The 15,000-nt window shown below is 48.6% G+C and overlaps 1 protein-coding gene across 1 annotated transcript in view; it reads right to left on the minus strand.

The window, feature by feature from the left end:
- Positions 1 to 15,000, minus strand: part of LOC130132779 (protein ITPRID2-like) — a 33,088-nt gene that overhangs the window by 11,584 nt on the left and 6,504 nt on the right. Inside the window, exons 3-5 of the mRNA XM_056301829.1 lie at positions 13,764 to 14,007; positions 12,463 to 13,514; positions 11,941 to 12,003 (exon numbers count right to left, since the gene is read on the minus strand). Of these exons, the coding sequence (XP_056157804.1) occupies positions 11,941 to 12,003; positions 12,463 to 13,514; positions 13,764 to 14,007 (1,359 nt within the window). The remainder of the gene's footprint in view (positions 1 to 11,940; positions 12,004 to 12,462; positions 13,515 to 13,763; positions 14,008 to 15,000) is intronic.

Here is a 15,000-nt window from a genome sequence, read left to right on the forward strand (position 1 = left end):
GTCCTGTAGTTCTGGTGTTTTGAAGGACAGAATGGCCCCCTTCACTTCCTCCTGCTCCTCCACTGCTGCACGGATGGACAAAGATGGAAAAACAGGCCGCATAACTGGCTGATCCTCTCCACACTCTGCTCCTAGTGCCTCTCTGAAGAAGCCAGGAAGTGCACTGATCACTTCCTCCAACAACCTCTCCATTAAATGAAGAGATTTAAAACCAGTCTCTCAGCTCAAAATGTCAGCCTTCTTCCATTGTCCTCCTGATCTGAGACACACTAACTTAGTAAATCCAGCTCTTGTGAGGGATCGCCGTACACTTACGGAGCTGAGCATTCTGCAGTGTATCAGAGGGTTATAGCACAGTGGTTCCTCCCCTACACTGCCATAGATATGGGAGTAGTCTCTTTTGGTGCTTAAGACTGTTCCCCAAGCTCGGAGGACAGTGATAGAAAGGTGTCATAGTGAATTCCATGCCAGCTAGGTCAAGAAGGAGCAAGTGCTTGTCCTAGTGCATGTTCATAACCCTACAAAGCAACACACACGTGGTTTCACTCCAAAGCCATTGGTTATGGTATAAAAGTTGCTGCACAGTTTGAAGGTGAAAAGCTGTGATACGACTGCAGAGGCCAATTAGGCCCTGGCCTCCTTCTAGCACTGGTAGGAACAATACAGCAGATTTGGTCCAGTGAAAGCCTCCCCAGAAGATGTTCACCAGCGTCTTCTGTACTTCTCTTATGAGCATGTCCGGAGGTTCTACAACTGTAAACTGGTGCCAGAACTTCGAGGCAATCAAGTTGTTAACAATCAAGACTCTGCCCCTATAGGACAACTGAGGCTGGATCCAAGTCCATCTAGAATAGAATAGAATAGAACTTTATTTGTCATTGTACAAATACAACGAAATTTGAAAGTGCAGCTCTTATCAGCGCAAAGATCAGTATAAAAAGAATTAAAAACATAAAACGCACACCCATTGATTTCTACATTCTACTGGACACCAACATATTGCACAAAAAGTCAGAAATCAAGACTTAGCAGCATTTAGTGCAGTTATGGCTCGGGGATAGAAGCTGTTCTTTCGTCTGTTTGTCCAAGCTCTTATTGTCCTATAACGTCTGCCCGAGGGCAGCAGTTCAAACAGATGGTGTCCTGGGTGGGATGGGTCCTTGATGATGCCATAGGCTTTTTTGAGGCAGCGGGAACTGTATAGGTCTTCCAGGGAGGGGAATGGGCATCCGATAATCTTCTGAGCAGTGGTGATGACCCTCTGGAGCGCTTTCCCCTCTGCTTCTGTGCAACTGGCAAACCAGACACAGATGCAGTAGGTCAGTATGCTCTCTATGGAGCAGCGGTAGAAGGACACAAGCAGTGAGGTGGTAAGGTGGTTCTTCCTGAGGATCCTCCGGAAGTAGAGTCTCTGTTGTGCCTTCTTAACCAGCGCTATGGTGTTAACGCTCCAGGTCAGGCCCTCCTCTATGTGTATGCCCAGAAACTGGAAATCCGAGACACTCTCCACACACTCCCCACCGATGAACAGGGGATGATTGTCTGTTTTGTTCCTCCTGTAGTCTATAATAAGCTCCTTTATCTTGGAGGTGTTGAGGATCAGGTTATTTTCCCTGCACCACAAGGACAGCTGCTCTACCTCATCCTGGTATGCAGACACCCCCCCCCCAGAGATAAGCCCCACCACTGTAGTGTCATCTGCAAACTTGATGATGGTGTTGATGGAGTGAGTGGGGGTGCAGTCGTGTGTGTACAGGATGTAGAGTAGGGGGCTCAGCACAAAGCCCTGTGGCGAGCCGGTGCTGAGGCTGAGGGCTGAGGAGATGTGGGGGCCTACTCTGACCCTCTTTGGGTGCTCAGACAGGAAGTCCTTAATCCAGAGGCAGATGGAATAAGCAAGGCCCAGTTCTGTCAGTTTGGTCACCAGTCTGTGGCGGAGGACGGAGTTGAATGCAGAGCTGAAGTCCACAAAGAGCAGCCTGGCGTAGCTCCCCTGCTGCTCTAGGTGGGTCAGGGCGGTGTGGAGAGATGTAGCTATAGCATCCTCTGTGGCCCTATTTGCTCTGTAGGCAAACTGGTGTGTGTCGAAAGTGGGTGGGAGGCTTGAGATGATGTGAGTCCAAACCAGTTTCTCAGAGCACTTCATTATGACGAGTGTGAGTGCCACAGGTTAGTAGTCGTTCAGGCTGATGACAGTGGACTTTTTTGGCAGTGGGACTATGGTGGATGAATTCAAACAGGGTGGGATGGTGGACTGGAATAGGGACTGGTTGAAGAGCTTGGTGAAGACCCCTGCCAGTTGGTCCGCACGTTCGTTCAGCACACGTCCAGGGACACCATTGGGACCCGCAGCCTTCCTCGGGTTCACCACCCTCAGTGTGCACCTCACCTCATGCTCCTCTACCGTGAGGATGAGGCTGCTGTAGGCTGGTGGATGGAACGTGGCTGCCTCCGATGGCTTCTCCTCGAAGTGGGCAAAGAAGATGTTAAGCTCCTCTGCCAGTGAGGCATCACCGTCAGCAGCTGTGAGGTTGCTGGATTTGTAGCTGGTGATGTGCTGAACCCCCTGCCACATCTGCCTTGTGTTGTTGCTGTTGAAGTGGTCCTCAATTTTATTTTTGTAAGTTGCCTCTTTTCAGGTTGGCTCTGGCAGCACTGTATTGTGCCCCATCACCAGACCTGAGAGCAGTGTCCCTGTCCCTCAGCAGGCTCTGGACCTCTTTTGTCATCCAGAGCTTCTGGTTGGGATAAACCTGGATTTGCTTGTCCACGGTAACAGTGTCCATGCAGTTTTTGATATAGCACAGGACAGTTGTACAAACCCCAATTCCAATGAAGTTGGGACATTGTGTAAAACGTAAATAAAAACAGAATACAATGATTAGCAAATCCGTTTTGACCTATATTCAATTGAATACACTACAAAGACAAGATGTTTAATGTTCAAACTGATAAACTTTATTGTTTTTTTGCAAATATTCACTCATTTTGAATTTGATGCCTGTAACACGTTCCAAAGAAGCTGGGACAGGGGCATGTTCACCACTGTGTTACACCACCTTTCCTTTTAACAACACCCAATAAGCGTTTGGGAACTGAGGACACTACTTGCTGAAGCTTTGTAGGTGGAATTCTTTCCCATTCTTGCTTGATGTACGACTTCAGTTGCTCAACAGTCTGGGGTCTCCGTTGTCATATTTTGCACTTCATAATGCGCCACACATGTTCAATGGGAGACAGGTCTGGACTGCAGGCAGGCCAGTCCAGTACCCGCACTCTTTTACTACGAAGCCCCGCTGTTGGAACACGTGCAGAATGTGGCTTGGCATTGTCTTGCTGAAATAAGCAGGGACGTCCCTGAAAAAGACGTTGCTTGGATGGCAGCATATGTTGCTCCAAAACCTGTATGTACCTTTCAGCACTAATGGTGCCTTCACAGATGTGCAAGTTACCCATGATGCCATGGGCACTAACACACCCTCATACCATCACAGATGCTGGCTTTTGAACTTTGCACTGAGAACAATCTGGATGGTCCTTTTCCTCTTTAGCCCGGAGGACACGACGTCCATGATTTCCAAAAACAATGTGAAATGTGGACTCATCAGACCACAGCACACTTGTCCACTTTGCATCAGTCCATCTCAGATGAGCTCGGGCCAGAGAAGCCGGCGGCATTTCTGGGTGGTGTTGATATATGGCTTTTGTTTTGCACGGTAGAGTTTTAACTTGCACTTGTAGATGTAGCGACCAACTGTGTTAACTGACGATGGTTTTCCCAAGTGCTCCTGAGCCCATGTGGTAATATCCAAGCTTGTCCTTATGTGGGACAGTTTGTTCATTTGAAAACTCCAAGAGCTCTTCTTGAAGCTCATAAGGACGGACGGGACAGGACTTTCCCCCGTGACAGCCAACGCACCTCTGTGTGGAGGATAAGGTGTTGATGATCAGCTCCCATCTCACCACAGTTTGGAGAAGAGGTGAGACTTGAGGATCCTTGATTTGATGTAATTCACCATCTGTTCAGCCTGATCCAGCACCTCAGCCAACTCCAGGGGCATGGTTTTGGCAACTAAGGCTTCTCGATGCAAAATATTGGTTTGTCACAATATTTGGGTTTTGTGCTTTCACCTTGGCAATAAATCCTCTAAACCTCCCAGTCATGCATGCCACACCATCTGTGCAAAGACTGATGCACCTATCACAGGTCAGACTTTTCTCTTTTAGATAGTTATCAGTTTCCCTGAACAGTTCTCCTCCCGTTGTATGGCTTTCCATGTCTTTGCAGAAGAGAAACGTCTCTTTAACAGAGTCACTGTCAACATACCTGACATTTGCCAGAGGTTGGGCAGCTCCACTTATGTCAGTGGATTCGTCTATTTGTAGAGAAAATGTACTGCTCATCTGCAGTTTCTCGGTCAGTTGTTGCTCAGTGTCATCTGACATGTGGTCGAGTCTTCTTTTGATTGTATTGTCAGACAAAGGCACTTTTGATACCGCATTTGCGGCATCAGGACCTAGCATGACACCTGCAATTTTTTTGCAAGTGGGGAGGATGAATGTCTCTGCTACTGTGTAGGTTTCTTCTGCTTTGCAATAAGCTCCGCTAGCATGTAACTTGCCTCCATTGCCTTCTCAGACACTTTCACACAATCCATCAAACGGTCTTGCTGCTTCTGGTTCAGCTCCCGCGCTCTTTTGAAGTTTGCCAAGTCTCCCTCTCCATGTGGAAGGGATGTTTGGTTTCCAAGTGCCTCTTCAGCTTGCTTGGCACCATTTAGCATTAGCCAACTTGTCCCAACAGATGACACACGGGCTGAGGGCTGTCGACATCCCCGGTCCAGCTGAAGCCATAACACAAGTAGCTGTCCTGATACTGTCTACTGACAGTATTGGTTTTGCTGGTTTTGTTCCTCTTTTCTGTAGGTGGTGCGTGGTCTGCACTGGTGGTTAGTGGTGGTTTACTCCGCACAAGAAAGCGATCCATTCTACCCCTTACGGATTCTCATGTTGTTACCCTCCTTCACACTGGCTGTCAATAAGGGCCATTGATGTGTCACGCTCTAATAATTCCCACATCTACTGCACAAACGGCGAAAACTTCCCTTTGACAGAAGGTTTTTAAAGAAATTATTTTTTAGGTGGATAATTTGTCTCTGCACTGGGAAACGGGTGTGTACAACATACTAACAGAAAATTAGAAATTCATTAGTAACTTTTTAGTTGTATATTGTATTAATAATGTATGGTTTCCCACGGCACACCATTTGGGAACCTCTGATCTATAGAAAGCAGGCCAATGTCCAGCTACTGGAGCTCAGACATAATAATGTCCTGTATCAAAAAAAGATGATCCTTAATTATATGGTCAGGAACACAGTACATCTGGCTATAATGTACAACAGCATCCATACACTGTTTGAGTCTATTTGAAAGACCTTTTGCAATTATCTTATAATCAGTACATAACAAAGTTCCAACAATGCCGCTTGCCTTCTCTCTGGGAGGATTCAGGCGGGTTTTGGACTGCATAAAAACATTTCCAGTGTCATGTTTTTGACGGGAGCCCCCCTTTACAACACGGCTCCACACAGGTGACGCCGCCGCATCACTGCTCCGCTCAACACTCAAGCCTCCCTCCGCTGTGCTTGCATCCAGGTCCAGGGCTCCAAGTGCCGGCGTCATACCACGGCCCTGGGCCTCCTCGCTGACCTGGGGAGTGACCTGGGGAGAGACCTGGCCATCACGATTGACAACACCGTGGTGATGCCACCTTGGACTGTGAGGAATCTGGGTGTGATCCTGGATGACCAACTGTCGTTTGCTGCAAACGTTGCATCGGTTCTCCTCTATAACATCAGGAGGATTCGCCCATTCCTCACCGACGAGACGGCACAGGTGCTCACCCAGGCTCTGGTCATCTCCCGGCTGGACTACGGCAACACCCTCCTTGCTGGCGCCCCGGCGTCGGCCATCAGACCTCTGGAGCTTGTTCAGAAAGCTGCAGCTCGTCTGGTGTTCAACCGCCCTAAGTTCTCCCACACAACTCCCCTTCTCATGTCCCGACAGTGGCTCCCAGTAGCTGCTCTCATCCAGTTTAAGACTCTGGTGCTAGCCTACAGGGCAGTGAAAGGAACAGCTCCTTCCTATCTCCAGGCCATGGTCAAGCCCTACACCCCCGCCCGACCACTTGGCTCTGCTGCCTCGGGACGCCTGGTTGCTCCATCGCTCAGAGGCCCCTCTTGCCGATCGACCCGGTCACGGCTCTGTTCTGTCCTGGCCCCACAGTGGTGGAATGATTCCCCACTGATGTCAGGACAGCGGAGTCACTGCCCATCTTTCAGCGCAGGTTGAAAACTCAGCTCTTCAAGACTTATTGTATTCACTCATTTAAAAAAAAATCTCTTTCTTGTGCTTTTACTTTAGCACTGGTTTTGCCCTTAGATGCTTGTTTAGATGCAGTTATGACCTCTGATGACTAGTAGTTCTCCTGATCTCCTATGTTACATGATGCACTTATTATAAGTCGCTTTGGATAAAAGCATCGGCTAAATGACTGTAATGTCATGTCATGTAATGAGTGAGCACACCCTCTCTGCTTAAATCAGGCCGCTCCAGGCCCAAGGCTCCAGGCGCCTGCGCCACAGTCTCCACACCCTGGCTCAGGGCCTTCTTGCAGGGCGTAGCCCCTCTGCCCAGAGCAGGTTGCTCAGTCATGCATAAGCATTGGTTAATATTCGCTGTTACTGCATGGAGATCCTCACAGACATTTGTCTGCTTCAACATCGCTTGTTTCATGGTAGAAATGTTCGGCCTTAGACTTTCCAGTTTCCTACGCAGGCAAGAAACATCAAGGCTGTTGACGGTCACAGGTGGAAGCTCATCTAGGTGGTGAGACACAAAGCAAGGGATGCTTTCACCAGCCTCGGTAAGTAATTTTAAACAACTCTTAACATTGTTAGTGTCTTTTTGTGACCCTTTGTGTGATACAAAGTGCTGGGTAGAGTTTGGGCAGAGTTCAAAAAGAGCTTTTTTGGAGTTCTCAATCCACTCCGACCCGAAGTGGTTCAGAGTTCACAGTAAAATAATGTCGCCCTGGCTCAAAGTTTTCATTTTGACGATGAGGAAGTTTAACAGTTCCTCTTCCACAATAATTTTACCATCAACAACCGTGTATGTCCATCCATCCATCATCTGAACCACTTATCCTGCTCTCAGGGTCGCGGGGATGCTGGAGCCTATTCCAGCAGTCATTGGGCAGCAGGCAGGGAGACACCCTGGACAGGCCGCCAGGCCATCACAGGGCCGAAACACACACACACACACACACACACACACACACACACACACACACATTCATTCCTAGGGACAATTTTGTACGGCTGAGTCACCTGACCTACATGTCTTTGGACTGTGGGAGGAAACCGGAGCCCCGGAGGAAACCCACGCAGACACGGGGAGAACATACAAAGAGGACGACCTGGGACGACCCACTAAGGTTGGACTACCCCGGGGCTTGAACCCAGGACCTTCTTGCTGAGAGGCGGCCGCGCTAACCACTGCGCCACCATGCCACCATGCCATGTATATCTCTGGTTTTATTCGAGAGTTACTCGATGCATCGGGACCTCTACCAGCTGCCTCCGCCATCTTGACCGGAAGACCAAGGTAAATCACAAAGTAAAGTTGTCTGGCTTCCAGTACAGGATACAAACTTACGAACAGGATACCCGACCAGTTTAGCTTCATACTTTGACCTTCCACCATGTCTTAAAATGTTTTAAGTTTGTCTTTCACTTTGCTTAACAACCGCAAACGATCAGTGCCAGTATTATAACCATTTATGAACACAAAAGGGATTTCTTAGATTGTTGCCTGAACTCCTTGGATTCTGCCCTGCTCCACTTCACATGTCAAAATATGTGTTAAGAGGAGGCACTGCGAGAAGAGAACAGCTACACCGCACTAAGGTTGGTACCATGGCTCAAAAAACCTGGCCTGTCCAACTCATTCCCCACTCGGTCTCTATCTCTCTATATCTATATCTATCTCTATATCTATATCGCTATATCTATATCTATCTATCTCTATAGCTATCTATATCTATATAGCTATATCTATATACGTATAGCTATTTATATTTATATCTACAGATCTATATGTATATCTATATCGCTATATGTATATCTATCTCTATCTATACATCTATATCTACCCCTATATCTATATCTACATCTGCATCTATATGTACATCTATATCTATATCTACATCTATCTATCTATCTATCTATCTATCTATCTATCTATCTATCTATCTATCTATCTATCTATCTATCTATCTATCTATCTATCTATATCTATATATCTCAATCTCTAACTCTCTATCTCTATACAGTACATCCGGAAAGTATTCCCACCCCTTCACTTTCCCCACATGTTGTTATGTTACAGCCTTATTCCAAAATGTCAACAGTGGGACCTTATATAGACAGGTGTGTGCCTTTCCAAATCATGTCCCATCCATTGACTTTACTACAGGTGGACTCCAGTCAAGATGTAGAAACATCTCAAGGATGATCAGTGGAAACAGGATGAACCTGAGCTCCATTTTGAGTGTCATAGCAAAGGGAGTGAATACTTATGTACATACAATATTTCAGTTCTTTATTTTTAATACATTTGTAAAAATTTCTACAAAACCTTTTTCACTTTGTCATTATGGGGTATTGTGTGTAGATTGATGAGGGGGAAAAAAAGTAATTTAATCCATTTTGGAATAAGGCTGTAACATAACAACATGTGGGGAAAGTGAAGGGGTGTGAATACTTTCCGGATGCACTGTATATACCTGTATATCTATCTCTGTATCTGTATCTCTATCTATATATCTCTATCTCTATATCTAGTATATATGTATCTCTCTGTATATCTATCTCTATATCTATATTTCCATCTGCATATCTATCTCCATCTCTACATCTCTATCTACCTCGTTGTCTGCAGAGCTATGCTGTGTCTCCTGTAAGAGGAGCACATCTATATTTTAGCTCTACTCAGCTCAGCTACCATGCCTCGCTTGTCTCCAGCCCGTCCTTCATTTATATTCAAACTTCCTACCCGCAAACTTTCCATGAGAAAAAGGAAGAAAGGGAAGAGAAGAAGACAGTGAAACCTTTCCAAGAGGAAAACCCCTTTTATGTCTCACCCATTTTTAAATTTTGTACATTTAAAGGAACTTTCCTCCTCTCTTTTCTTTCCTAAGTCTAGCGAGAATCTTCTTTAGACAAAACCTCTTGTGTTTACTGAGCTCTTCATGTCCAGCCATTTTTCCTCATCTTCATAACAAGTTAACAAACCTGTCCACACCAGAGAAGAAGACATCTGCTACTTCCACACACTGTCTGCCACGAGTCTCATCCAGGAAATCATCCATCTCCTTTAAAGAACAGGACTGCTGATCATCCTGTCAGCGAACTGAGATGGGCTGTCCTCCTCTAACATGTCCTCATCTTCATTTCTAGCGTTTTCACGGAGCCCTGACTCTCAGCCTCAGCTGGGTGACTGTCTCTCACTGGTTCTGTCTGTCCGCCGTCTCTGCATGCATCATAACCTGTGCTTCAGTACCACTCAGCTTACCGTGATGTCATTATCGTTGTCCTGCTCACTCGTTTCATTCCCTCCATACCAGGCGGCGGCTCACCTGCACTGCTGCCTGCTGTGGGCTCCCTGTGCGGACAGGACGAACGTTTGTGACCGACATGGCCGCATTCAAAACATTTCATGCTGCCAGAGCTCAGAGTGACTCTAAAGGACACTCGTAGACGCTGTGAAGAACCACTTAAATACACGAAGGCCTGTCTCCGCAGGGAGGTAACATGCTGCAGTGTAGCATGGTCACAACCCAGACGAACTGCCCTGAGCCCACTAGCAAACTTTCCAAAACCAATCAGTTCTCTTTCAAACCGTCTTCATATGTGACTCTAAAGGACACTCGTAGATGTTGTGAAGAACCACTTAAATACACGAAGGCCTGTCTCCGCAGGGAGGTAACATGCTGCAGTCTAGCGTGGTCACAACCCAGACGAACTGCCCTGAGCCCACTAGCAAACTTTCCAAAACCAATCAGTTCTCTTTCAAACCGTCTTCATATGTGACTCTAAAGGACACTCGTAGATGTTGTGAAGAACCACTTAAATACACGAAGGCCTGTCTCTGCAGGGAGGTAACATGCTGCAGTCTAGCGTGGTCACAACCCAGACGAACTGCCCTGAGCCCACTAGCAAACTTTCCAAAACCAATCAGTTCTCTTTCAAACCGTCTTCATATGTGACTCTAAAGGACACTCGTAGACGCTGTGAAGAACCACTTAAACACATGACCACCTGTCTCTGCAGGGAGGTAACATGCTGCAGTCTAGCGTGGTCACAACCCAGACGAACTGCCCTGAACCCACTAGCAAACTTTCCAAAACCAATCAGTTCTCTTTCAAACCGTCTTCATATGTGACTCTAAAGGACACTCGTAGATGTTGTGAAGAACCACTTAAACACATGACCACCTGTCTCTGCAGGGAGGTAACATGCTGCAGTCTAGCGTCGTCACAACCCAGACGAACTGCCCTGAGCCCACTAGCAAACTTTCCAAAACCAATCAGTTCTCTTTCAAACCGTCTTCATATGTGACTCTAAAGGACACTCGTAGATGTTGTGAAGAACCACTTAAATACACGAAGGCCTGTCTCCGCAGGGAGGTAACATGCTGCAGTCTAGCGTGGTCACAACCCAGACGAACTGCCCTGAACCCACTAGCAAACTTTCCAAAGCCAATCAGTTCTCTTTCAAACCGTCTTCATATGTGACTCTAAAGGACACTCGTAGATGTTGTGAAGAACCACTTAAACACATGACCACCTGTCTCTGCAGGGAGGTAACATGCTGCAGTGTAGCGTGGTCACAACCCAGACGAACTGCCCTGAGCCCACTAGCAAACTTTCCAAAACCAATCAGTTCTCTTTCAAACCGTCTTCATATGTGACTCTAAAGGACACTCGTAGATGTTGTGAAGAACCACTTAAATACACGAAGGCCTGTCTCTGCAGGGAGGTAACATGCTGCAGTCTAGCGTGGTCACAACCCAGACGAACTGCCCTGAACCCACTAGCAAACTTTCAGTTCTCTTTCAGTGGGCTCATTCGGGATAAACAGAGGTACGCCTGACACGGTAACACGTGTCGACAGCACAAACAATGGCGAGACGGCTACAAACAGATGGTCCAGCACCAGGCCTCTCTCCACCAGCAGGGGGACTAAACGCTCCTCTCGGAGAAAAGCCACCACGGCTTTGTTCATCCCAGAGCCGTAGGTGATGTTCTCATAGCCGACCTGTTCTCCTGCAGCCAGGAGACCCTGTTCCACAGTGTACAGAGAGTCAGCCATGACTCTAGACTCTAATCCCGTGTCTGATAGACAGGGGAGGCGAGCCCTCACCGGGGAGGGGCGCCATACTGCACACCACCAAACTCCCACCAGCTACTCCAGTCACTTTCCAACAACCAACGACGAAGTAAAAGTAAACTCCTCTCACCTCACCACGTAGAGAACCAGTAAACTATTCCAAAAAACACTCAAGCTCATTCACCACCCCCACTCACACTGACGCACCCAACGTCCCAGCATGCAGCCCAGACAGAGAGAGAGAGAGATGACAAAGACAAGAATGGAAAAGGATAGAGGTAAAGAGAAGGAAAAGAGGGAAAAAGGAGGAAAAACAAGAGACAGACAGATGTTTTATTACAACATCTGTCTCCTCTGTTCATCTCGACAGTGATGGAGGACTGAATGAAGGAAGGTGAATCTGCTGCCCTGAATCAGAGCAGAACAACTGAATCAGACAGGAGGAAGAAGGAGGGTGTGATGATGGTGTGATGATGGAGGGGTGTACCTGGCTGATGGACAGAGCTGCTCTGGGTTCGCTCAGCATGTCTGAAGGAGTGTCTGCTGAGTTCTGGAAAAAGAGGAGAGATGTGACGAGAAGAGGCAACAAGGGAAAAGAATCACTCTAACACGGCTCTTTAGAAAATGCCACATCTTCATCATCATCATCAGGTTTTTGCTGAACATTATGCTGATTATCACCTGTAGCCCCTCTGCCTGCGAAGCTTAAAATACAGAAAATGTCATTCACATGATCAACAATGAGTTGATCATGTGAATGAAGGCCATCTGTCATTTAATGGAACACATGTGAGCGGCTCTGCTGCAGAAATGAACTCCAGCAATACATATCAGTTTGTTCATCTCCTATCCCACCTGAACTGGACATGTGCTGGATGTGCGACATGGATACTGAAGTTATTTGAGAAAAACACTTAATGACTGCAGCCCACTTTAAAATCACTTTCACGTCCATTAAGTTCAGTGTGGCCACACGCAGGCAGGGGGTGCTGGTGTAACACAGACTGACCTGGGCCAGGCTCTGGACTAATCCCCGGACCTCATGCAGGACTCTCCTCAGCTGCATCTCAGTGCTGGATGGGGTCTGGAAGCCACCTGGTGCAGGACTATGAGCCAGCCCCGGCTGAAGACCCAGACCCAGGGCAGATGCGGGTGGGTGGTGGGGGCTGTAACTATGGTAGGATGAGGCAGGGGAGGGGGTGTGACTGTACGAACCAACAGGCAGCTGAGCATGGATGTAGCTTTGATCGGCTATTGTGGTGCTTGTAGGCTGATGGAGAAAGGTGAGGCCGCTGTGCTGAGGGATTGTGGGAGCTGGAGGCTGGTACAGAATGCCTGGACTACTGTGGTGGGGAAAGGGATGGGAGGGGTACCGGTAGCACTGATGCAGACTGGGGACACTGGGATATGACTGGAAGGGGCCAGGATACTGAGCTGGGCACGGACAAGGGAAGGGACTAGCAATAGCATTAGCATTAGCATTAGTTAAATGACTCCAGCTATGGTTGTTCTGGTTGGTGTTCTGCTTCTGATGTAAGTGGCCAGGCTGCTGCTGATCAGAGGACAGATCAGGAACACTCTGGGTGCTCCAGGAGCGAGTATAACCTCCTAACAGCCTCCCAAAACCATCAGGAGGAGGACTGGGGCTTGGCAGACAATAGGAGGATGGGATTAGGTGGCGGGGAATGGGTTTAGGGATTGTGGGGGTGAAAGTGTCCATGTTGAGACAAGATGAGTGGTCATTAGTGTGAGAGGAGGCAGGCTTTATGACCAGAGTAGACATGCACTTGGTTTGCTCCCCCTCCTCCTCCTCCTCCTGGTAGGCGTATTGGTAGGAGTATTTTGGGGGGGTGGAGGCTGCCATGCCCCCGCTCCCAAACTGGATCCTCATAGAGGAGACCACGCGGGTCGGAGAGAGGAAGGAGGATGGCAGTGAGGAAGACCTCTGCAGAGGAAGGCGTCTCTCTCTGGGCACTGCCAGACCCTGATGGCAGGAGGAGGCCTGCTTCAGAACCTGCTGGACCAGAGAGGCGTCTGACACACCACACAAACCCTCCATTCCTGTGCGTGTGTTTGGGTCGGACTGGTTGTGTGAGTGCATGTTTGGGTCAGACGGGTTGTGTGTGTGTGTGTTTGGGTCAGACTGGCTGTGTGTGTTTGGATCAGACGGGTTGTGTGTGTGCATGTTTGGATCGGACTGGTTGTGTGTGTTTGGATCAGACTGGTTGTGTGTGTGTGTGTTTGGGTCAGACTGGCTGTGTGTGTTTGGATCAGACTGGTTGTGTGTGTGTGTGTTTGGGTCAGACTGGCTCCTCCTAGTTCCTGTTCTGGTTGGTTCTTCAGTTGGGAGCTGGTGGACTGAGTACTGAAGGACTTCTTCAGAACTCCCATCGTGTTCCTCTGTCTCTGTAGAACATCCATCAGGCTCCTCCTCCTCTGCGCCAACCAGCCTATCAAATGCCGGCTGTTCTAGGGCAAGGGGTGTGGCCACGTCATGTGATAGGCGTGACGTGACCGTAGTCTCACTGTCACAGCTGTCGCTACTCTCCTGCAGCTGATTGGACAAAAATCAAACAATCAACGTAATCACCAAATTAGCCCCTTAATTAACCTGCACACACATAAAGAAGACTGCTCAAACTGAAGGCCTCCTGGCCGGTGGCGGCCCCAGAAATGTTTCATCGGGGGGGCCAAATGGGGCCACTGAAAATCTTGGGGTGGCACACCAAAACCAAAAGCCCTGACTGAATTTGGGGAATTCTGTGCTGCTGTTGTAGTGTACTGTACTATAGGCTAGCTGAAAACTGTCAACATGAGGGTTAAGAAACACACACATTATGGATTCACATGAACAGCACCTCATGTAAGATGTCAGCTAGAAGAAGCCTATTCTGCATAATCAGAAGCATATTCTGCATATGCCACTTGTGGCTGGGGGGGGGGGCAGCGGGGGGGGCCAGGGATAGTACCAGGGTGGCCGTGGCCACCCCTTGGGGGCGCCACTGCTCCTGGCCCAGACCGGACTCTGTCTCGGGGTTCTGATTTGGCCCTTGTTTGCCGTCAGTGTGACGAGACGCCCATCCGGAAAACCTCCCCGTCAGGGACGCGCTACGGTGCGGCCACACCAAACGGCGAGCAAGTCTGTCGCGCGACGACCTTCCGTATGAGGTCAACGCAAAGACGCCAACAGACGCGTGTACTCGCGCCGGGCCGCGCGAATATATTCAACAACTTGAGCGAGAAGTTCGCGTCACGCTGTGTCGCGGAAGCCTATCAGCGTTGAGATTCTCCTGACGTCACCGACGTCCTGTTGAGTCAGGAGACGGAGGACAAGCTGATCGCTGCGGGTTCGCGTCCTCGACCCTGCGGCCAAACGCTCGCGAGTAACGCGAAGACAAACAAATGATGGCGGGAAAGCCGCTTCGTGTTTGGTGTGAACGCACGGTGACCCCGCTCAGACGGTTCGTCAGCGCTTCGTCCAGACGCCGGCCAGCAGGGCCAGGCCGGGGACATCTGACGGCCCTGCTGGCCAGGCCGGGGACATCTG

This window comes from Lampris incognitus, unplaced genomic scaffold (assembly GCF_029633865.1).
Source record: "Lampris incognitus isolate fLamInc1 unplaced genomic scaffold, fLamInc1.hap2 scaffold_168, whole genome shotgun sequence".
Classification (NCBI taxonomy): Eukaryota; Metazoa; Chordata; class Actinopteri; order Lampriformes; family Lampridae; genus Lampris; species Lampris incognitus.